Here is a 25,864-nt window from a genome sequence, read left to right on the forward strand (position 1 = left end):
ATTACGAACAATTCGTCTTTCGTTATTTTATTTTCGCATGTTTGAAATTTCGATGTACCGGCCATTTCAAGTATTGATCCGTCTAATTTTTGTATTTTATTCCGCACTGGTGTATGATTTTATGAAGTTTATAAAATTCTACAGCAATTTTAAGAATTTATAAACTGATGAATATTGAGGGCTGTGTAAGATTTATGAAAAATATAACCACGCACTAAAAAAAGTCAGTACTCTTAGATTGCTGTTTCTACCTTAATGTTTCGAAAGAGTTTGTTAATGTCGGAGTGTTTATTGATACATTTGCTGATTGGGTTTGAGCAAAATTGAACTTAAAGACAAATTGGACAATATTTTAACTTACGACGGAGACATCTGACGTCTAATTTTTAATTAATTTGCATTGAAAAAAAAAGCGAGTGTGTTAGTAAAATTAGGTTGAAACGACTCCAGGATAATGTCAGTGAATTTGACATGTGATTGACGCTGGACACCCTGTATTTTTATTTTATTTTCATATTGGCGCATGCGGAGGTGGAATTTTCGGTGGTAAACAGAGGGACGGATAATAAATTGGTGGTGTGCGCACGTACTTACAGTTTGGTTTCCTTTGGCCGGGCTATTTGTTTTTCGAAGCCCATTTTTAGAATTTCAACCCAAGCCTGCACCTCATTATACATAGTACGCGTTTTATTTGATGACGAAAGTGAAACACTTCGTTTTACTGCGTGGTTCTGGCGCTCGCGTAGGTACACGCATATATGTATGTATATTAATTAATACATTCGGTTGATAAAAGCACAATTAAATATAAGAGACTAGTTAAATCTTCCACACTCTCATACGCGTATTAACACACGTCTCATATATGTCTACACAGGGTTCTGTGTAACGTCTGTACTTTGTCGTCACGTGGCCGCGTCTTGTAACTTTTACAACTTTCAAACATCCCGCGCAGGGTGAAGCGAGGCATGATGGGCCGGCGTTACGAGCCCTGCGTGCCTCTGGCACTAGTGCGGTAAAAGTTTTTTTCTCTAAATCGTCTCATCGGGAGAAATTGACCGTTATAGTACATAAACCACGTGTTACGCCTTTGACCCAGTTTCTTTTTGTCAGTTTTTACCATTATTCATTACCATCATTATTACTTTACTATTTTTTTTTTTTCTTTTCTTTTCTTTTCTTTTTTACCCGTACTTTTTCATCATCTTCTTACGGCGGTCTTCTCCCATTTCTTATCTCGCCCACTTAGCCGCAACGCGGTACACATAATAAGCTGTTTGAAAATGTTGTACAAAACTCGAGCTGGTTACGTATAATACGGATCGTGAAAAGGAAAAACTATTATAAGGGATGGGCATGGGTAAAAAGTGCAGCCCGCGAACGGATCAAAGACCCTGCAGCCGAATTCTGATACGCATATACATATATATATATACATATATAAGTGTATGAAATGCGTTATACGGCACGATATATGAATATATGTATTACGTGGTACAAGAGAACGAAGAAATGTGTACGAAAGGAAAAGAAATATAAGAAAAGAAAAGCTCCTAATCGAGCATAAGCCCGCGTTCCCCAGAATTGTTGACCTATATCAACGGCTTCATCTCGAGCCGGGATGCTGCTCTCTCTCCCTCTCTCTCACTCTCTTCTCTCTATCCATCTATCTTCTCCTCCTCCCCCCCCCCCCCCCTCCCCCGCCGCTCTCTTTCTCTTTCTTTTACTCCGCGGTCTCATCTGAATACAATACTGAATAAATCTTTGCATTCACGCGCGATACGGATACGATATAAGGTTACGCCGCGGGGCGCGAGCCTGTTAACAGAAATGGATCGTGTAGTCGGTACCCGTAAGGTCGATGCATAACCCGCAGGTATAGGCTATTACTAAACGTGTCTGTTATAAAACAAGTACGATAATGCCTCTCGGAGGTTGAATGATTCCGGATAGACGTGTGATATAGAGTTTCGGTGTAACGTTGGATTGAAAAATAAAAAAGAAAATAGAGGGAAAAGGAAAAACGTATGATAATATAAAGCATGTAAAAGCGTGGGAATAAATACTCGCGGGAAATTCAAAATTACGTCGAGAGTAGAAAAGAAGGAAGAACTTTTATTAACCGTTTGACTTCGTTTAATCGCTTTATACATACATATATATGTGTGTATATGTATATATGTATGCGCGGACATTCCACAGCTGCAACAGAGATCATTGTACACGCCTAAGCTCGTCAAAGGAATCCCGCCAAATTAATTTATAGACCAGTCTAGTTTATAGGAGTTCTTACACGTTGCGAGAGTTCAAGATCGTGTGGCTCTTTCCAGGACTGTCTCTCATATCTCGATCTGGATCTTTCTCGTTTCGATTTATTACTTGTACGTAAAGTCAAATCTTTGCTGGATGTACTCCCGTATTGAAGATGTTTTCGCAAATTGACACAACGTGTTGCACGTAATTTACACGCCGATTGAATTGTTCTAGCGAGCTATTCCGTTTATATTACACTTTCACGTGAGAAATATCGCAGCTAAGAGAAGACGAGAATCGGATCGCACGAACGATAAGAAGCGGTTTTATGTACAGCTTAAGCCGAAGCTCTCTGTGTTATGCGTGTTCGCACGCATATTACAGCTTTCGTAATCGCGTCTCTTAAGATGCGTGTAACGATAATAAACGCGTGCAGAATTATTGGGGCGGGGTTGAAGTTTCGAATTTGCAAAGTTTCGAAAACGAAAATTATTTGTGGCGAAAATTGAGGGAAAGAAATCAAACTTTGGAGAAACAACAAAGTTTCGAATGGTCGGAAAGCCGACGATTCAAAGTTCCGAAATGCAAGATTCCGATGAATAAGGTTTCGATAGAGTAAAATTGTGAAAATTAAAATATGCTAAACAGAGTATAAAATTAAAGTGATGAATTTCAATGTTTCGGATTTTTTGCTACGAAAAAAAAAAATCGGAATTTTGTACATTCGGAACTTTTCAAATTCGGAATTTCAATCCCTCCCCGAACAATACAAGATGCGAAAGGATCGTCAAAAAGCGCAGCTGTCACGCGACGCGGTCTGCAAAGCAATTGGAATAAAATCGCTTTACAGTGAGAACTAACAAGCGCGCGGTCAAGTCGTGTAGTATATTTATTTATGCCTTACAAACCTGATGAATATTAATTGGAAACTTATTTGCTACTACGGTCGAAGAGCCGAAGGATTAATTCGACGAGGTCAGTCCGATTCGCATGCGGCGAAAAGGCATTTCATATACGATTCGTGACGTAGGTATACGAGAGCGAATTCCTAACGACCGCACGGTCCGTCGTCGGGTGAAATTTGGCGCGCATGCGCGCTTTAATCCGTCAGCAACTGTTTGCCTGTGCGACGAACCGCCGCAAATTTTCAATACTAAAATTTGGACACTAGCTGTTTGCGATCGAATAAAATCAGCAGGTAACAACCGATAAAAATAACTTGCGCGTAAAAATTCAGCAGACGACGCGTCGGGAATTCACTCCGTGCGCGATACGTCGCGTAACATAGTTCCGCCTGTTCGGCGTGTAATCGTTATACCTATATATTCGAATGACAATGAATCGCTCCGGGGTCAACGACTCGTCTATCCGCTGATATCAGCTCGCGATATGTGATATGTTTGAGCTCCGAGAGCGTCGCGTCGGTACGCCAGGCGTCGTACTTACCGACGTGTAAGAAAAAAAAAAAAAAATATCCGATTCAGCTACGAACGACGATCAAGGAGTGATCGATGATCCCGTGCCGCAAACGGTCGGAAATTGAGCGAGCGGAGCGTGCAGGCGTATTTTTCATTCATAAAAAGCCTCTCTCTGAGAACTGCAGTGCACACGTTGTATATTGTACGATACGCATTTGCATATTCACGTTACGTGTTTGTTATGCCGCAGCGAAGCGCGATAAGCGAAAACTTTTAGCAAATTACCGCTCGTCCGGCACATATTGAATATGTGACGCAACAGGAAAACGCAGCCTTATCAATTGACGCTGATAACGCCGATGTGATTCGTTCGTTACACGGTAACATCATTCCTGCATCTCATGCGCGGTATCGCGAATCAGACGTTATCGGATGAAAATTGCTTCAAATACCGTCCGCCCAAGTTTCTTGTTATACAACACAGAGGCACATGTAACGGTGAGGTAATAAATTCCGGTACATTAATTCGCGACGTATCACGAATAAGAATCTATTTGCAATTCCCTCGTCATACTTTTTTTTTTTATTTTCTTTCGAACCCGCAGTTGCTGCCTTTTAGCACAATTTATATATATATATATATACATACATACGTGCATACATGTGACGTTATTGTATAAATATGTCAGACGCCTTAAAGTTTCTACCCCTTGTCACACTTGTCGCAATATTTGGTCAATTACTTTTCAGCTCCCGCGTGTAGAAGAAATCGTTGGACTGTGGTTTCTCATACCTTACCGCAGCGAGGACTTGATCTACGTACCTATACATCGTATGCGTAGTACTGACAAGTATAAATGTATAAGTATGGCAAAGTTTGCACATTATAAATAATTCGCGAATGGTGCACATGGCCGCCGTCACGTAGACGTTTCTAATGGTGACGTCAGTGGCGGTGACGCGAGGCAAGGCCGTTCGTGCGAAACGTGGCCAGGCGAACTTTTGCCAGGCGATGTACGTACACGTGTGTGTGTGTATATGTATAATATTATACCTACGTATACTCAACACGCTGCGTATTGCACGCATCGCGGTATACTTATTGTCGTATCAATTGTACATTATTTTATTCACGTCCCATGTCCAATTGGAGGGGAATTTGCTGCCACGGCGACATCGAATATAATTCCCAAACTCTGACTAATTTATTATCGAACACTGTGCGTGAATTGTATTTTGTAAAATTATTGTATGAATAAAAAACAAAAAAAAATCAAGGGCGGGGGAGAAACGACGGAAAATTTGATTTTCACAGGAGCTGAAATAAATTCGTCGATGTTTGATTTTAGTTTTCAATTTTTTTTTTTTTTTTTTCATCATATCTCGTTTGATAATAATAATAATAATAATAATAATATTGATAATAGTAATTTAATTATCGTTTTTTCATCGGTTAAATTTTAATTACTGCTAGAAATTATTATGACGGCGATCTGCACGTACCTACTTATCATACTTTTAATATAAGGAGACTTGTATATTGTATATTAATGTAATATTATATTGCGACGGTTTTTTTTATAATCAAATGTTTAATTAACTAAACAGGCAATTAATTAATTAATTAATTTCCCCGCAGCGCCGACGCTGTATATTACTATTTTACATTTTACATATTAAAGGGATTTCTGTTAATATATATAATTATATATATATATATTATATAAGTCGATCAAATAACATAACATGTATACTGTTTTTCATTCTTACAATTCAAAAATTATCCATATACAAGTTTCGATGTGTATAAGTATATACTTATACGTATAGAATATGTACCTAATATAATTACAATATCCTACAATAATAATGATGATGATGATGATGATGACGACGACGATGATGATGATGATGATGATATTATTATTATAAATAATAATAATAATAATAATAATAATAATAATATTAGCGTATAACTTTCGTATATACGTAGGTATATCGATCGATCGTTCGAGAGAGAGAGAGAGAGATAGAGAGGGGGAGATAATACAGGGTCATTATTTTGATCATTGCACCAATCTATCCATATGCACACATACATACGTACGTTTATGTGTAGACAAGGTATGTACACGTTATACTTTCGCGATTCGATTAATTATATAAAACAGGGGGTAACGTACGCGAGACGAGGAAGATGAGGAAGGCGGGACGAAGATTTCGGTGTTAACGTTATTAAGATTGCATTGAAGTTAGGATCGAGATTTTTCGAGGATAAAACAGTCAGTCCCAGTAAGCGAGAAGTGGCAAGTATTTTCGTGTTTTCAATCTTTCTTCATTTCATTTCGTACGGATGATAATTCCTTCACCTTTCTTCAACTTTGACCGTCTCAAATTTTTCCAACATCACATACATTCTTCTTCCTTTTCTTGTCCGTTTTCTTACATATGTATATATAAGATATAGGAGTTATATTATATTATAATTTCAGTCTGCAAAGTGTGAGTATACATATACATCCTATAGCGCGTCAAGAAACGCCAGTGCTAAACTCGCTTTTTTCAACCTTCTTTCTTTCTTTCCTTCTTTGATTTTTTTTTTTTTCTCTTTTTTTCGTTTTTCCTTTTATATATATATATATAGGTACGCGTAGGCGTTTTCCGAGCAGTCGTAATACGTACGTTGTTGTATCGTTTCTTCTCAATGAAATTTTCTCCCGCGAGATTCGAAGATGGAGAAGAGAAGGGAAAAATTTCTTTTGTTTTCAAAAAAGGTCAAGGAATAATTTAACCAAAATTGCAATAACACGACAAAAAAAAAAAAACATTCGCGACTGCTTTCTGTGTTCACAATTTTGTTGCGTATTTGTTTTCCGATCTGCGTTTTCTTTCTTGCTTTTTTTTTTCCTTGTTCCTTCTTCATTCTTATCGATTCTTTTTATCCGGAGTATTTTTTCGCAGCTTCTTAAACAGTACCGTCTACGCGCACTAATACATGACGGTTGTCTTTTATCAACTAGTTAAACACATTCCCGCATATACATACATATACAAACACATTTACGCATATTATATCATTCACGCGGTGGCAAACAATATTTTACTACAGATATATACGTATGATTAAATACTACGAGCCGAACCGACCCGGTCGAGAGTTGTAATACAGTGGAAATTTACGAGAGGAGAAACAGTGCCAGAAATACGACGGACTAATCGATTATTGTGACGCGGTTTCGTGGTTTCTTTTTCTTTTTTTCCTCTTTCTTTTTCTTTTCCCTCCCGCCTCGTTCGTTTATAACGATAATTTTAAATCTGTTTACAAACTCTTCAATTGCGACGAGAGATTATTAAGAAATTTCATTACTTTGTAAGTGTAAGTTCAAAAGTACGGCTTGATAATTTTTACACACACACGCGCACGTGTACTTAAGACTTTGATACACAAACATTGTTTATTAATTAATCATTCTACAGGCACACGCACACACAGTCACACAAACATGCGAGTCGATTCATTTGACGTTATACATACATAGGTACGAAATGTGAACATAATTTTTATTTCATAATATATATATATGATGTATGATATTATGTATATTCATTCACACGTGTACATTATATACATATGCGTACATATGTATACGAATGTGGTGAATTGTTTGTAATAAATAGTAATCGTTGAATTTTTTTTTATTTCATTTTCTTTTTTTCTTCCATCATTTTTCGTTTCTTGCCCCCCCCCCCCCCCCGCCGCCCTTTCTTCTTAATATTTTTCGTCAATAAATAGGCTATCAAATTAGCAGGTTGTTATTTCGTTGATGGTATGTTTTTTTTTTTTTTTTTTTTTTTTTTTCAAATATACATGTACCTACCTATGTTTTCTCAGATTATTATCAAGGTCCTGGATCCGTGACACAACGGTTAAATTATACAGATCGGTTTTGCGTTTCAATATTTATACCAAGAGATAAAGTTCTGTAATTCGTGTGAGTCGTTGATTTTTTGGTTTTTTTTTTTTTTAAAAAAAACTTGTTTGTCTGTCCTTTTTTGCCTCTGCACAAAAGTATACGATACAAAGACGATAAAAATCTGTTCAAGTTTGAAAAGAGGCCCGATCTGTTTCGTATAATATACCTAATTCGCCGAAGCGACGTGGATTGTTGAAATGACAGGTTTGAGTTTTTTTTTTTTTTCTAATTTATTTTTTTTATTATTTCCAAATTGTTTTCTCTTCTTTTTCTTCTATCGTTTCGTTTCTCATACTACGTATCCCTAAACTAGAAACTAATGGAAATACTTCATTCTTCTAATTGATAGTTTATTTATTAAATATTCAATCGATTTACTCAACTATTCGTTTCTCCTCCTAATCGACAAATTTCATCATTACAATAATATAATGATATAGATAGGTAGGTGTGCAGAAAAGTGAAGAATTCGTTTCCGCAATTTTTTATGCACGATGATGATTATACAATTTACGTATATATCAACTCGTCGTTTAACCGTACATTATACAATTATAATAGTATTATTTACGTTATAAGACAGACTAAAAAACAGACAAATAAATAGGCAGTGGTTCTTTTTTTTTTTGTTTTTTTTTCTTCATTTTTCTTTTTGTTTCTATTCTTACCGCTACATCGTCGATATTTCGCAATTAGAATTTGTTTCTCGACTTGTTATTTATTCGTTTATTTATTTTTTTTTTTTAATTAATTATTCTTCTAGCCGTTTACTAAGACGTTGTTGTTGTTGTTATTACTATTATTATTATTATTATTATTATTATTATTAATAATATTATTATTTATTATTACACTAGACATACTTTATGGCGAATGAATAGGTATGTATACGTAGGCGTGAATATTGTCGTTTTCAAATGTACATTGTATAATTAATTATGACGCACCGTACGTTAGGATCGTTTCAAAAATCAGAAAACAATCATATTACAATAACAACGCAACGATAGACCGAGTAAAATTTTCCCCCTTCTATTTTCATCGACAATTTTTCATCATCACTTTCGCGGCTAAAAACAAATTCCAGCTCGCGTATACTGCAATTTCATTAATACAGAGGTAAAGATAACGGATCGGACGAATTGCAAAGAGACCGTAACGTAGGCGCGATCGTGTTAAATATATAATATGTGTAAGTGTGTATTACAATAAATGTGAGTGTTGAAATCTTGGATGAATAATGAAAATGATCATATCACTATAGATTCGTTTTGGCATTATTGTCTCTGCGAAGCGCACTTGCATCTCTCTCATCGACTTGAGAGCCGTTTATCAGATAGAAAAAAAAAAATAAAAATAAAAAAAAAAAGAAACAAAAAATATAGATCGTATATCAATACTCAAATAATAATCTGATACGCTTTTTATAATTTATTACCGCATGTTTCGACACTGGTTTCTTATTATTGTAAGATCTTTTTTTTTTTTCTTCTTTCTTTCCTTGACCGTTACAATTCGTCGTATAATTATTACTATTATCATGATGATCCAGGTATAAAGAGCTTCGTCACAAATATATATATATATATAAAATAAGTATCATATCGTACAATATAAAGATATTATAAATACGTTACGCATCGATGATCATCGCGCAACGATATATTTATAGTTAAATCGCACTGGGGATACAGGACGAAAACGTGTATAACACGTTTTGGCGACATTTGCAAAAATACCATGTAGATACATTATATAGAGTAATGATACCTAACGATACATCACCATCTTATAAAAAACGATCGAATGAAAGAAGGAAGAAAAAAGAAAATAAAGGTAATCGGCGAAAGAAACGACATATCGCAGTACGGTATACCTAATTATCCAATAGTCTCGAATAAAAGAGAAAGAGAGAGAGAGTGAAAAAAAGAACAAGGAGCAGCAGTCTGAAAATATCTCACATCGCCAGTCTCTCGGTACTCTCCGATTCCGTTTTTTCAAAAACGTCCCCCCTCCCGGGTTTCTCCTCGTCATCCTCGCGCTCCTCGTCCTCCGCATCCTCGTCCTCGAACCCGTTCCCGTCGACGAGGGTCTCGGTCTTGATATAATCCGAGTCCCCGATCTCCTCCGACTTGATCGCGTCATCGACGCCGGCTATTCCGAGGGCTGTGGCGGTGGTGGAGGTCAGGGTGAGCGTCAGGGTCGAGGCGAGGCTGGTAGCGGCAACGGAAACGGCGGAAAGGGAGGCTGCCGCGGGTTTCGGTGGTCGGACAATTTCGGCCGAGGACTCGGTCGAGGGTGCGAGCCTGAGCCGGGACAACGGCGACGTCATCGCCGGGGAGGATCCCAGAGTCCGGGTAGTCCTCGAGGCGGGCTTCCGCCTACCGGAAATCCCGCCGTTTCTCTTCGGGCCCATAGACGGTCCCGCGTTCTTTTTGCGCCTCGGTTTTTTCGGCCCGATCTGCTCCCCCATCCGCGACTTCCGTTTCTTCGAGGGAGCCTCGAGCGCCTCTCGCCTGCAAGCCTCCTCGACGGCGGCGCCCTCGCAGGATCGTTTCGACTGTGTTTCGACGCCGGGTTCCCGGGCGTCGCAATTGTCGGTCAAGGGCGACTCGCCGGCCCGACAACGTCGTCGACGCTTCTTCCGCTTCTTTCTTTTACGGCACCGGAACTTGTCCCGTCCGTCGCGTTCCTGAGGGACGTTCGACACAGGGCAGATGGATTTTTGCCTGCCGCGATGATGATGCCGCACGCTGTGCCGAGCGCCGAGCAAACGCGACTGCAAAGCCTCGACTCGGTCCTGCGGTACCGCTGACGTCAGAACCTTGGCGTACATCGAAAGACGACCCAGCGAATCGTGCCCCTTTGTCTGGACCTTCCGCGGCTGCCCGTCCTGCTTCATACCGAGGTAGAGAGTCTTGCGAGCCGTCGACCAACGCACCGAGCTGTACGTGTTGTAGTTGTGATGCTCCAGGGTCTCGTTGAATACACAGTCCTCCGTGTAGTCGCGCTGGAATTTTGAAAAACAAACAGCGAAGGGTCATCATGTCAGTGTGCTAATTGATGGTCGGCCGGAAAGGAAAAGCAAGGTGGATTCGATCGCGAGGGTCTCGTCGGACGGTTATTCCAATTCCGATACGTGCTTCTCGTCTTTCTAACGTGACTCGTGCCTCCGAGTCGATTCGACGACTTTGGACGGGACAGAGTTTCGACCGACTCGAAACGAAGATATCAAACTTTGACGAAACGTCGGAGTTTCGGATGGTCCAAACTTACGAAAGTCCTATGGTGAGAAAATTTTCAAATCTGAAACGTCGAAATTCCGAATGATCCGAGATTTTCTGTTTTCGGTGAAATTTCACGATCTGATTCTGATTCCGATTTTCGGTTTTTCCCATTTTTTACACCCACTCGTTGAGTTGTCCACGCCGTGCGAGTATATTTGAATTTTTGGAACTTTGCTCGGTCGTAGCTTGAATTTTCGGAATCTTGTATTTTAAAAGTTTCATTCCCTTATCAAATACGAAACTTGCCATTAACGGATCTCCGGTTTAAAAAACGTGAATAAAAACCTCGACGTACGTAAACGTTGTAACGAGATAATTCTAAAAGGTGCAACAAACCCTGAGCCGGTAGAAGACGGATACCGGGTTAAACTTTTAGCCAAAGAGATGTGCAGAGAATTATCAAAGAGGCTCACGCGACTTCGTCGAATCGCCGCAGTGGGAGGTATACGGATTAATCTCGGTGAGAGAGGGATGGGAAATAATTGGCAACGGACCCTTGATATCCATCAGCCGAGTCCCCAGTGGTTCGGAAAGTTCTTAAATCACGTACCGAACTGAATACGCGTAAATCGAAGGTGTCGATATCGAATGATTGAAAAAACCTGCAGCGATGGGCAATAATTTCCTCCCTTCCGAGAGGGCGCGAAAAGTATGAAAATAAAAAAACGCCTCTGCGTGACGAATAAACGTCGTTACGGAATCCGGAAGAGCCGGCAGACTTAGGGACCGGACGTACTTTTTCCGCAAGGGCTTGCCGCCCGCTGTCGAGTGAGTCAGTCGGAGAGAATCTTTGATTATATATAGAAACGACGACGCGGGCAGAGAGCTGTGAGGTAAACAGAGAGAGAGAGAGAGAGAGAGAGAGAGAGAGAGAGAGAGAGAGAGAGAGAGAAGAAAGCCGGTGGATGCTGCAGTCGTATAACACCGAGGAACATAATTGCCGGTGCTAAATTAGCTCCGTTCCATTCCGAGTTTCGAAACTCGTTTGTTCGAACCCCCCCGTCGTTGGTATGGAATTCGGAAGGCGATAATTATTTTTAATCGAGTGTTAAATATCGCCGGACCGATTGCGAATATCGGGGAAAGAAGGAACGAGAAAGGCGAAGATAGCGAAGGACTTTGGTCTTGACCTATTTATACGCGTCACAACCGAGCCCAGAAACTCTACCGTTAATCATTACGCTGGGGGCGCCAATAAAACTTGTCCTATTATAACGTTGTTCGAAATTATCAACGTCCGATCTGAGATCTCGAGATTTATCTCGCGTCGTTTCGGTCCTTTAACGAGCCTCAAACCCGAGCGGGGGAGTCAAAGCGAGACGTTTCACTAACTCATGCTTGCGATGCTTGTTCTTATTCTTTTTCCTCCTTTTATTCCTCCCAACGACAACCAGTCGTGGATAAGTTTTCGTTACTAAATTTTCCCCGCGGTTCGTTAACGATACCAAAAATCACTCGCGGTCTGTAAGTCGAGGAGTTTGAAAACGTGTTTGTTTTATTTCTTGAACAAAAAAAGGTTACTCAAAGTTCGTCCGAATCGATCGCGAGTGTTTCTAGCTCCCGATCGAAAGTTTAAACGTTGTATTGCAACAAAGTGAGAATATCAACCTGTTATTTTCGTCGATGTTAAATTACGCCGACAATGACCCTGTGGGAATTCCTCGGCCGTACAGAACGGCGGTAAATCTTGGATCCTATGAAAAAATAACTGCACCATTCGAAACGGAGACCGGGTTACAACAACAAACGTCGGTTATTTTGACAGGTCGAAAATTTACGATCCACGGTAAAGAAAGGCTGACTAGAGAGAGAGAGGAGACTGGAGTTAAATTTCGGCGAAAAGATTCCGCGCCTCGAAAGGTCAAGTCAGTCACTCCTCCCTCGTGCGCTCTCACTTTTAAATTTAAAGTGAATAAAATTTCCGCGCCGCGGAAGAACCGGGCGATGGATCCGCGTGGGCCAATCCTTCACCCTTGCGATATATCTCCGAGCCAGCCGGGGGGATTCTCTAATGAACGTCTTCCTGCGTTCGAGCCGCAGCACCGCCTAACTCGTAACTGCCCGGCTGCTGCAGGTCCGCGTAATTCACGTTTTGTACGTATTACGATTACGCTACGACGATCGTCCATTCTCTCGGCCAAAGTCAATTCAATCGGCCAAACGATAAGAGACGTCTTACGTGCGTAAAGTTTAGCCATTCGAGTCGTGGATTATCGGACTTGGTCCAAGTTTCTAACAAGATAATATTCCACGATTTTTGGGGTCGCTGATAAGGAATCTGAAATCGGATTTCACAAATTCAAGATGGCGGATTCAACATCGCGCAAGATAATATCAAATTTCATCGAATACGGCCAAAGACTTTATACGCGGATTTTTGGAGTCGCTGATTCGATTCGCCAACTAGAATTTTTGAAATCCGATTTCAGATTCGTAATCAGCGACCCCGAAAACTTATAACTTGTGTAAATTAAACATGTTGAAAAGTTGTCCAAATATACACAAAGTTTATATCAAACGGGTGGTAAGAATACTTGCCAATAATACTCGGAGGTTTGGAAAAAAAATTAAACGTCGAATGCAGGAACTTGAATCATGAATCAGATGTGCTAGGTCGAGGTCATTCTCACTTACAGATCAAGTGACAAACAAACGATTTCTAACTGGCTCAAAGTCGTTTCGAGCACTTTCAAAATCATTGCAAATCGGTTTAGACTGATTTCAAGGAGTTGAAAACAGTTTTAAAGTTATTTCAAACCGTTTCGAAATCATTGCGAACGAATTCGAAGTGGTGCCAAGCGATTCCAAACGATTACAAGCTGATTTCAGGTCAAAAGCGGTTCGTCATTTCAACGAGTAAATAGCCTCTCTAAGTGACACTGTACGTATAAATAAAGGACCACTTGTACGGATGAAGAATAGTAAAAGAGATCGCAGATTGTTCGATTTTGATCTTTCAAATTCAAACCTGAACTTCAACATCGCGTGGTTAACGAACATATTTTTAGACGACAGAATTTACTAAAAAATAAAAGGTGTAATTTACACAGTTTTTAAAAAAAATTATTAGATCACATCGAGAACAAATTTTCTGCAACAAAGACGTTAGGATGTCGAGATTCCGAAATTCACTTCGGCAAACCTCATTTGACAATTCGATACTTATTGATTAACGTAGAGGATCGTAATTTGCACGGTGCTTTTCAAGTATCTGAAAAAAATGTGCGTTCCTACGTTAATAAGCGACCATAAAACCGTCAGAAAATCTTCGTTAAGAAATTGTTCACAAGAGCGCGAGTCGAGCATGTGGCAAAAAACAAAGCGAACGTGTTTCTTCTCACGTGTAATTTGGGTATTCGACGTCTGAGCGCAGGCAAACAAAGCCGAATATTCCTGCACCGAATTCTGAGAGTTCTTTTCAGCGAGATGTGAGAAATGACTTACCCTTCTTCTCGCTATTCTCTTCGTTACCAAAGTTTCGTAAAAGACAAGAAATATCGCCGACGGAAAGAATACGACCGGTGAGTTTTTGGAACGATATTCAAATCACATAACCGGCGACTTTTTGAGTGAGAATCCTCACGGAGTTAAAAACCGCGACGTCGACTTTGTTACAATCGTCACGATGAGGAAAGTCCGGCTTCGAAGAGGTAAGTTGCGCCTACTCTAAAGCAGCTCCTGCGTATCAAATTAAAATCCCAATAAATAGGAATTGGTTCGGACACCCGTTTAATCGTATTTTCCGTGTATTCGATCGGTTAAAATGGTTTTTGTATTCGCAAGAACGTTGAATGAATACGGTTGAAGTGCGACACTTAATTTTAAAATTTTATCGAAATCACGTCAACGCAGGATTTCTAGATTCAGTTTCCTTGAAAGTAGGTTCGCACGAACCTTGGTAGGGTCAAACGTAAGCGCTGAATTTCAACTCGGAGAGCCTGCAGTGTTCGCGCATCTATATGCAGCGACCTAGGAATGTCCGTCGGTGCCAATATACCTGACGACTTACACGTTTATAGCTCCGTCCCCAAACCGCGGAATGAAATGCCCGAGTACACTGAAATAGCGACGAAACCGGTCGAACACCCCGAGTTACTTCTTCTTCTTCTTCTTCTTCTTCTTCTTTCGTCATGCGGGAGAGTACAAAAAAAAAATAAAAATCGCGTGGCGAAACCCCGATTTCACCGCATCGACGTCGCGTGATAATTACCGATAAATAACGTAATATCCGAGGTGATCCGATCACGCGATTTACTCTCATACAAACGATGATGGATCAAACGTGTTGCAATAAACTCGTCGGCGCTTCGTAGGACCGTTGTAAATTTTGACGGTGCAAAAGGGAAGTGCTCGGGCGTAACAAGAGGCGCGAGAAAAAGAACGGCTCGTAAAACTTTTGGCTCGTATGCGAACAAATTTTAACGGTATAACGTCGAAGCCGAACCTCGTTACCGCGCATTATTATACAGTCCGAAAGAAGCCGACGGTCCAGAGACGAGGCGTAACGTAGCAAAAAAAAAAAACAAAAAAACATAAAAAACAATCGGGAGAAAAAGAGAGGACGCAAAAATTTCAGAATTATCCCGGACGCAGATCGCTCGCCGGTGTGCTTTGACGATCTATTTCCGTCCGCCACCTCAACTTTGTCAGCTAGTTCGTCTTCGAATAAGCGACGACTTCGAATTACTCCGAGGTACTCGGAGTTGAGAATTTTCCGAACGTTGGTTCTTTTTTTTTTTTTTTTTCCTCATCCAAGTCCCGGGAAGGAGAGTAAAAGATGAAAAAATAAAGAAAACGAAAATAAGAGATAAAAAGAAACTAGACGATTATACGAGCTTTTGGATTTGCCGCTTTTTTCTTCTCTTTCCATCATCTTCACAACACGGACTTGCACGACGGGCAACGATAAAAATCCGATTCAACGGGACAATATACCGAGTTTTTTTTTCTTTTCTTTTTTTTTCGTTCTTTTTTCCCCTTCGCGCGTTTTCTGGGATATTATTTCATCCCGAAATGAAGACGCTGCACTAAGCTTCATCGGTTATATCCTCAGTGGTTCTTGGCCGGTTTGTCACACGGTCGCGGGAGATTTGAATTCCTTGCATTTTCACCCAAGACGATAGACGATCGGGTGTTCTTAATTTCCAATGCCTCGCAAATACGCAGCGGGAAAAATTTGACCGAATCTCCGCAGCCGTGAATTGATTGCGAGGATCCTCTTCCGACTACGGAACATGGACTTGAAGGGTACCAAAAAAAAAACGTTTGAGAACCCAAGAAAAATGGTTGGGGTCTCCGGTCGTCAGGATCTGTGGCCCGTCCTTGCAGCAGTGAGGATTATTTAGGGGCATTCCGATTCCGCCCACCGTAGTTAGGGAGCTAGTATACGGCCAAAGGCCAAGCGCAACGATCCATGCATCATAATATTTGTGTCGGTGTCATCGGTTTAAGTTACCTCTCGCTCGCTCTCGGTTTTTCCACGTAGGTACCCACGAGGAGGTGCTTCACATGCCAATGAACAACCGTCCCCGAGTTTGTTCGTCGCTTCGCGACTCACCGTGAGCCGGACTCTCTACCCGAGTCGAACTTTAGCGCCTACCGCGGTTCGTTTCAAACAACCAGGTTTAACCCAACCTCCGGAGGTTAAAGGAGGTCCCAAACATACTCTACTTTGATCCTAAGCTTGGTGAATCGGTAAATTTCGGACATTTTTATCGTCAAAGTCGGGCCTTGTATTGCATTAAAACAGAACCGACTTTACTACCTTGAAGTCCTACGTAGGAGCTCCTTTACAGTAGGCGCTAAATTTCGACTCGGGTAAGCGGGTGGTTGAAGTTTGAGTTGGGATGAATTGCACACCCGAAATAAAGGAAGACGTCAAGAGGATCCTTCCGAGCCCAAAGGAGCCTCAGAGAGCGAGAGAGAGAGAGAGGGTCTCGGCTCTATTTATGAGAGGTTAGGCGGACCGATAGCTGGACAGCCAATTAAAGCGGGAAACCAACCCGTGAACAACCGTGACTTTGTCCCGTAGATGAGAATCGTCTACATATACGATTAGCCGGGACTTTTACCAGGAGGATATCTTGTCGCCAAAAGGAAAAAAGGATTATTCAATCTGTCCTTTCTTTCCTCCTCCTCCTCCTCTTCTTCTTCTTCTTCTTCTCCATTTCGTTGCACCGAAGCGTGGCTGATTAATATTAATCGCCGATTTGTGAGAAGAGAAATCGAGCCTCGCCGTTTTTCGGATTATGATCAGCTCGTCTCCGTTCCACGTCCTTCTCGGCACTGCGCACGAGGGTCAATTAAGGAAGTTCGGTGCGTTTAATCTGCTCTGGTATCTCGACCTTTTAAAGATATGCAATTTTTCACCGTTTCGTTGATATACCGCACAGCCACGATTCCGGTGCCGGAATTCCCTATGCGGGACCGTTTGCTCGACAAACCGCCGCCTTTGAAGACGCGAGCCCGAGAAACTGCAGCTACTATAACTTTGGCGTACAAATTAAGTATTTAAGATAATCATCCGTTTATGTCGCGTTTCTTTTTCCTATACGAACGAAAGGAACAAAATAGCGAGACAAAGACGGAGAACAGAAGACGAAGAAGAAGAAGAAGAAGAAGAAGCGGATGATCTTATCTGTCACCCGGATTCTGATCCTCGATCTCGATGGACCGCAACCGTAAATACACATAACACGAGACGAACAGAGCCGCGTGTTTCTTTTTGCATAGCGAACGGAATACGAAAAGGACGAGGTACGATAAAAGTGACGGTACGGTGAATAAATATTTATATGTCAAGTCCGACAGTCCTGGTAGTAGAGAATTTCAAACTCTTGATATTCGGCGTCGACGAAAGGATTAATTATTATCGAAAGATCGTTGCAGTTCCGCGACGAGGATGAAATCTAGGATTCGTTGTGTTGCGTAAAAGTGCGGGAGTTTGGACGGCCAGACAAGATGGTGTGTAATAAAGTGTTGGGCTTACCGATCCATAGAGAATGCCGCAGGAGTCCATGCAGAGAAACAAGCACGTGGCGACTCCCTGAATTCTAAGGAGTCCCTTGGCGACCGACGCCCTCTGAAGTATGGCTGTAACCAAGTAAAGACAAACGACAATTAACATCGAGATGACGGAACAGTTGGCGCTGGATGTTTTCGAGGAGTAGAGAGAAGCTGCTTTTAAATAACCCTGCGGTGGGCTCGATTCCGCGGCTTGTTACACGCGCTCCGTGATCTCCGGGAGAGAGAGAGAGAGAGAGAGAGGAGAGAGAGAGAAACGGAGAGCCGTTCGTCGATGCACCTTCCTTATCTGTGATTAGATCTCAAAAATTAACTCCACCGACAATTTTTTTAAATCTCAAGGCTGAATAACATTAGCATCTCCTTACCCGGTCCTCGGTATATGCGCCACTAACCGCTATTAGAGACGCTCCGAGCTCTACGGTTATTCGTCGCGGCACTTCTTCTTCTTCTTCTTCGACTTCGACTTCGCCTTCGTCTTCGCCTTCTTCTTATTCTATCCCGAGGGAAAATATATCCACCAAGGGGAATAAAACTACGACGTGGGCACACCCAAGACGAGTAGAATGAGAATAAGAAGAAGAAGAATACGAAGAGAGGAGAAGTAGGATGAGGAGGGGAATAAAAGTGTAAGACGAAAACGATGTTAAAATACATTGTAGTTCACATCCCCACTGTGACAATTTGTTCCTCGGGCCACGGATCGTTGTTTCTCCTCCTCTTCCTACACTCGCGACTTGCATCTTTCAACGTGTCTAAAAATCTCTCATGAACGCGTGACGACTGCGGAGAAAATTTGACAAACGACGTTGTTGTATAATCATCTTCTCCGGGCGAAGTTTGGAAGGCGGTGAAATACGCGGCGTGAATTTTACGTATAAGGCGTAGCCGCCCGATTTTCGATCCACGATGACGGATGTGTCGTTTCATTTTTGATCCGTTTCCTCGTTCCTTCTCCTACCGAGTAAACGAGTGCGGACCACCTCCGAGCGCCTCTCGAGCCTGATGAGAGTCCGGTCCGAAGAAATGCGGGAAATCAAATGATCGATGAACCACGGTGACGAAATTTTGTGAATGGAACGTCGACGCCGGCGCGTCGTCGGCAGCGGTTCAACGTTTGAAGTCGTAGCCGCGTAACGCCGAAGCCGGCGTGTATACGTGTACCTATAATAGAAACTCCTTCCGACAGAAGTTGCGCCACCTTTGCTCTTCTCCACCTCTGAGCTCCTTTAGTCCACTTAATTTAAAAACAAAGCAGGATCTATCCATCCGCCGTCGGTATGTAACGAACAAACTAGCTCTGGACCACAACGAGACTCGGAGTAACGATCTCTAAAGCGCGTTTAGGGTTAACAGAGCTAACGAACCGCCGCAGCCTCGACCCGGCGCACTAATTGAGTCGAGATAAATTTCAAACACCCCGTACGTCACGCAGTTACACCGCACATGCGCCTGTCGTGGGTGAGGAGTGAATGTGGTCGAGAGGCGAGTAAATCCAAGGAGAAGAAAATCCGCGAAGCTGAGACGTTTAATTTTGATTTAGAGCGAATCAGACCCTGATTTGACGATAAAAATGGCCGAAATTTGAGGAATAGCGTGAAAATGGGTTCAATCGTCTCAAACCGAGAGCGTCAAATTACGATTCGGTACTTTAATTATTACGACTTGGAGTTTCCTTGAAAGTAAATTTCCACGAACCTTGGTACTCTCAAATGTAGACGTTAAATTTCGACTCGCGTATCCGCAGGCAACATCGGCATCGACCTTAAATTCGGATCCCAGCAAATCGCGATATAGGATCACGCGTTTCCACCGCAGCAATTTTCGCAAATAATACACAAGCGGGAATTATAGGTTTGGCATCGTAATTGATTGCTGTCGTCGATCGAGGAGAGAAAGAGAGGTTAGATTTCACGGTGAGATTAGAAGAAGGTTGAATTTCGCGCTGAACGTTCCACGCCGCAATTACCCGCACTTTACCGTGTATTCATCACTCCTGCACATCTCGTTGCAGCTGATCGATCGTGATCCGATTATAAACGTTAACCGGGGCAGGGAAAATCTTTCGATAATCGCGATAATCCAGAAAGCGATTAAACGAGGAAGTTGCAAAAGGAAGTCTCGAGAGGAGGGAAAGTAAGAGACGATAATGATCGAAGGCCAAGCTTATTGCCAGCGATAACTATGAATTCCCTTAACCGCGGTACGTGATAGTAAATAACCAGTAACACGATACAATGCGATAAGCTTTGATACTTTTCCTTCCGTCGCGAGACCGTAAAACCTTGTTGAACACTCAAAGAACGCATAACGCTGTAATAAAGCCGGAATTTTATACCGGATTTCGACATTCATTGGCCATAAAAGTAATCGTCACATCCCGTCTCGGCGTATCTTTTGCACCAGAGAAAAATAATTCAACGCTTATTATACTTACGTGGAATAAATTTTTGATTAAATAAGAGAAGGACAAGGAGAAATAATGAATAAAAATTACTAAACGAATCGATAATAAAATGTAAATTCAAGAGGCGAAGATAATAATGACGGCTAATTAGTGATTAACCACATACGTGGGGCAACCTCTTTGGCGAAAATTTATGAGATGAGGTAACGATCGAGGTAACTAGCAGACAATATCGTATATTAAACTGGTTCTCGATTCGACGAATGTTACAATATGCGTGAGGAAAAAGAATGAAAAAAGAAGGAAAAAAACATACGTGTGTAATTAATTAAGTCCGCGGATGCTTCCGTTCTCCGAATGATCATTTCTCTCGCATTGCTACGGCTACGGTAGCCTTTTCACTTCTATCCTTTTTCTTTCTTTCTCAATCTCAGACTGAACAAATCGGTCGCAGAAGTATTGTAAATAAATGGCAAGTTCGACACTCAGACCGGTTAGAACGATATTTGTGAACGCAGCGGGACTTGATCCGGCTAAAAAAATTCCGAGCATCCTTGTTACGCGTATGCATGTATGCGGTACCTACCGGCTTACAATTAGACGATTTGTTCGAGGAGCGCAGCAAGAGCCGGTGTTATATATATATAAGAGAGATGAGATCGTTGGATAAAATCGTCTCGTTGTTAGACGAGAAGGAATATAAACAAATTGTTAATCAGAATCACGTTGCTCAAGATCAGATATTAAAACCGTTTCGTATATAGAAATGAAAGAGCTTCGCGGCGTGGCTGCGGTGACTCGAAAATTCAATCAAGACTGAATAACAATGCCTCAAAACTTATTGTACACGGATCTGAATAATAAAGGAGCACGGGCCGTAGATACCTAATAGTCCTTTGACAGGAGAATACGAGATGAGAACAAAAATCATCATACGGATGTAAATTACAATTACAAACATACCCTACTTTGATCCTAAACTTGGTAAATCGGTAAATTTCGGCCATTTTCATCTGATATTTCACTGAAATGGAACCTACTTTTCTACCATTATACGGAATAAAAAGAGGCGATTTTTGTTCCGAAGCATTAAACGTTAAATACAGAAATCCCGAACGAATATTCTTACGGTAGATAAATTCTACATATTTCCATACATGTACAATAAGTCACGGAAAGATGCGGTTTCTATTTCAAAGTCATCATATGCACAGTTGCGGTGAATATAATAATATAACGTTGAACTCAACGGATGCAGATAAACCGATTGTCAAGGTCAAAAAGAAAAGTTGATTCTGCAATTGTGAAATCTTATAAACCTACTTACGTCATAGAGACGGATTTTCCGTCCACAGCTTAGATTAGAACATCCTCACAGAGATTTTTACCTCTTTCCCTTTTATGTAAAACTTTCCCGTAACTCATTACGTCCCTGTAATATATTAGGAGTATTACGTAACGTAATATTATCGCAACAAGTATGCGGTTTTTTTTTCCCGCAGCGTGTCGGGTAAAGAAGAAAAAAAAAAAGAAAAAGAAAAAAAATTTACCTATCGTACGAAACCTAAAAAATTGTGAAACGAACAAGTGCGAGGTATTCAAAGAGGATAGAATGACTAACGTAACGAAAAATTCGATATCAGCGAATGAGAAATAAAAAAGTTGGCACGCATATGACAGTACAGAAGACGCGGGAAACCTGAAACCTTCTCTTTTCCGCGTCGAGGCAAAGGTAAAAAGTTTGTTTAAACGCTTTGCTGCGTGAGTATGTAACGCGTACAATTTTGTCGAGCAAGCAAACATACGGGCATACATATAGTGTGTCCGTATACCTGTGCACACACCCGTTACACAGACGATGTCAAAGAGATACGGCGATGATACACGCCGCGTGATCCATCCGAGAGCTGGCGAAATAGAGTCTACGTGCAGAGAGTCACGCCTCGTCTCTGTCAAAACTCACGACTTCGCGACCGTAGGTAGGTTGAACATCCATACGCGAATACGGCAGAAATATGGCACACAATAAGTGTAAATCGCGATGCGAGTCTCGTCGTGTGGTTTTCAGTCGAAAGACCAGCGATGAAATACAACCGCCGCGCCGGTACAATAACTCGGCTATTATTCGCTCTACGATACCGAAATAGTTCGGAGACATGTCTGTGAGACAGTTAAATCACGAGCCGCTCGAGTTTGCAACTGCATAAAAAACATACCAAGCGTAGGTACGTACGGTGTTTGTATAATTCAAATTTCCATGCCAAATGGCGTAGAAATTTAACGCCTACTTTAAAGGAGCTCAAAGATAGAAAAGTGGATTCGATTTTAACGCAATATCGGACCCAACGCAGGATTTCTAGGTTCAGTTTCCTTCAAAGTAGGTTTCCACGTACCTTGGTTGGGTGAAATTTAGGCGCTAAACTTTGACTCGGAAAGAGGCGACTTCGACGATGACGAAAAATCCGGAGAAGACGATCAAGGCCGACGTTCCAAAGTTTGAACTTTGCGTCTTTGCGTCTTTGCGTCAACCGCATGGCTATGCGGCATTAATCAATAATCACGTTTAATGCGAGACCCTCGTCAGGCATCTTCGCTGATTGCAGTGACTCGCTGCGTCCCCTCTGAAAGTGGTCGTCACCTTGTTCCTTTTTCCCCTCTCGCTCCGACTCTCTCAGTCTTAGTCCTCGGATAAGTCGACGTTCCCAAGGATGTTTCGCAGAGGTTCGGTCGGCTCGTCGACAAAGAAACGAAGCAATCCGAGTCGCAACTCGACCGGAAACGGAAGAGGTATATTTCGACTCGCGCAAGTTCTCTGATTCGTCAAAGAATTATATCAATATTATCGGGAGCCGCGGCGCAAAAACGACCACGATTCGCGTCCAGACTTGGCTTCAAAGTCACGCGCGATCCACGCGGTTCCTCAAACTGATGACAGATTTGCGCTGAACCGTTACCTACTTGCAGCCTATTTATAAAATCGGGATCATTTGAACCTGACGATGAGACCAGCGATAGAGAGAGAGAGAGATAGAGAGAAAGAGAGAAAGGGAGAAAGAGAGAAGGAAAAAGAGAGTTCAACCGATCATGAGTTGCTAAAATAGGCCGGTATGCTGCGGATGGGATTGAATTTTTCGTCGTGATTATCGTCTTCCACTTCTCCTTCTCCTTCTTCTTCTTCTTCTTCTTCTTCCATGATCGTCGGTCAAACGAAGTTTGCAGCGATGATAAAGCTTCACGTGTTGTACTCGGCTTTCTCTGACTCTCTTCACTGTTGTTATTATTAGACGAAAATGAGGATATATAGATAGAGGATGGGGACTGCGGAGGAACCAGCAGGCCAGTAACCCGGGGTGGTTATGTCACTGCAAAGCACCAGTTTAGCGTCATTCTCTTGCTCGAAAATAGAATCGGCTCTCCCCGTTGTCGTTCAGACTCTATTCCCCCTCATCTCCGTCCATCCCGAGCTTCGACTCTTCCTTCTTTATTTCTTTCTTTCTTTCTTTCTTTCTTTCTTTTCCCATCCCCGCGACGAAAGACCCGCCGAGCTTTCGGAGCAACAAAACCGCCGCAGAAATCGTACGAGTGATTTCTACCTAAATGATTTCGAAAATTATTACAGGTAAAAGTAAACCGTCGAAACGACTCGTGAAAAATGAATCGCCTTAAATTTCAAATCATAGAGCCAAGGAATTCTCGACCCGAGATTATTACCTTCTCTTTTCTCTGTTCGGACACAAGATCGACAGATCGGATTTCGCGTTTCTTTTATAGCATCGTGTCGTTTCCGTGCCTCCTTGGAATAATCGAGCAAGTGAATTTGAACAAAATTTATTAAACCATTGGTACACCTGCGGTATCCAAGAGGTCAACGAACGGGCCAAACTAGATAAAGAAAGAGAATTTTACGGGGAGAGAATCGAGAATGTAATTTCGTAACCGCGTTGAATCCTTCACTCTGAATTATCGCCATCCGAGTTGGTGACCCACTTTTTCGATTTATCGCCCATGGCCTAAAATACACACCCCTGATAAAATACTGACACGGGTGTTCGGATTCGAAGGTATAACGCGCGGCGTAACGGAAGAGAATGGAATGGAACAGAGTGAAACCAAACTCCCGAGTAGAGAGGACCGCACACGAATCGACGTTTATTATCTTCCCCGACGAAGTATCGAAAATGAAATCGCCCCTGGCTAATCGTTACGGAAACCGGAAAGAGATTCCGGCCAGCCGTGATGACTGTGAAATTGATTTTGAAACGGGATGGAAACGAAATTCAGACGAATCTAACCCTCCGTGAAAGATTATTCACCGAAGGAGAAAAAAGGGGATAATGGAGGCGGATCAGCCACTGGCTGAAAATTGAGACGTGAAAAAAGAAATATCTTGGGTGATCGAATGTATTTTTTTTTAAATAATATATTCTTATTTTATATATTTAAATTTTAACCTCGTCTTGTTACGAATTCTCCGCCACGGCAGCATAATTCCGATCAACTGGACGTAGTGAAGCTGGAATGGAAGAGAGATAACTGTCCAGCTCGTAAGTGTGTGAGAAAAAAAAGAGAGAAAAGAAACCTACGCACACACGCGCAAGATGCATAAACACGTTATTTATAATACGATAAATAAACGAAGTTGCGTATACAATGTGCATATAAAGTATGAAAACTCGACGAGTTATTATTTCGTCTGAAAATTGTCGGGTCAGATTTTTTACGAGCTCGAGTAAAATCCCGATTTCATGCTTCGCGATCGGACTTCCGTGTGGCGTCGGAAATTTCTTTTAACGCGTTAAGGCATCGCTTGCAATATTTTCGAGGCGTGAAACAGCGTTGAGAGCTATACAAACGTAGGGGATAAAATTGGCCAGTTAACTCGTGTGGCGGTGAATAAAGAAGAATCCAATCGTTCGGAGGGGAGATTTTTTGAAAGAGGATACAGGGTCGGTTTCCTTTCAAGCCAGCCATCTGATAGAGAACAGGAGGAAAGGGGGGGAAGGGGGGGGAGGCATTTTGTGGAGAATAAAGAGCGAAAAAAAGGCACTCACTCGACGCGCGCAAAAAAAAGAGGAATTTATGGAGAGTTAACCGAAGAGGGATAAAGAATCTAAGGGGATGCCAATCGGACGCAACAAACAAGCCGCAAGCAGTTTCTCTATGGTGCTAAATGGAAATCGGAGACTGTGTTCCAGGTGCTCGAACCAGATGCCGATGATGAAACACGCGATTCCTCCGCGGGCACAATGCGTGCGGTAAGAGGGACTAAGTGAATATTAGGTACTGGATATTTTACGGCCCAAGGGACTGAATGACGATTATTGGCTCTTCTTTCACTGAAACCGGGAAAAATACTCGAAAAAATTCCATCGCGTCAGGTTTTTTTTCGGAAAACTCGTGTATGTAGTTTTATTCAGAGTGAAACTCACGTTTAACTCGAAATCCGACATTGTTTGTTTAATTTTACATGAAACATTGTTTAGTTCATTTTAACAAAATGGT

General features: G+C 41.7%; 1 protein-coding gene across 2 annotated transcripts in view; it reads right to left on the reverse strand.

Annotated features, from left to right (window-relative positions):
- Positions 1–7,484: 7,484 nt before the first annotated feature.
- Positions 7,485–25,864, reverse strand: part of LOC124309269 (uncharacterized) — a 58,561-nt gene continuing 40,181 nt past the window's right edge. For both annotated transcript variants that reach the window (XM_046772737.1, XM_046772736.1), the window contains 2 exons: positions 17,921–18,024; positions 7,485–10,655 (listed from right to left, as the gene is read on the reverse strand). In XM_046772737.1, coding sequence (XP_046628693.1) covers positions 9,603–10,655; positions 17,921–18,024 — 1,157 coding nt within the window. In that variant the 3' untranslated portion in view covers positions 7,485–9,602. The remainder of the gene's footprint in view (positions 10,656–17,920; positions 18,025–25,864) is intronic.

This window comes from Neodiprion virginianus, chromosome 7 (assembly GCF_021901495.1).
Source record: "Neodiprion virginianus isolate iyNeoVirg1 chromosome 7, iyNeoVirg1.1, whole genome shotgun sequence".
In the NCBI taxonomy this organism is placed as follows: domain Eukaryota; kingdom Metazoa; phylum Arthropoda; class Insecta; order Hymenoptera; family Diprionidae; genus Neodiprion; species Neodiprion virginianus.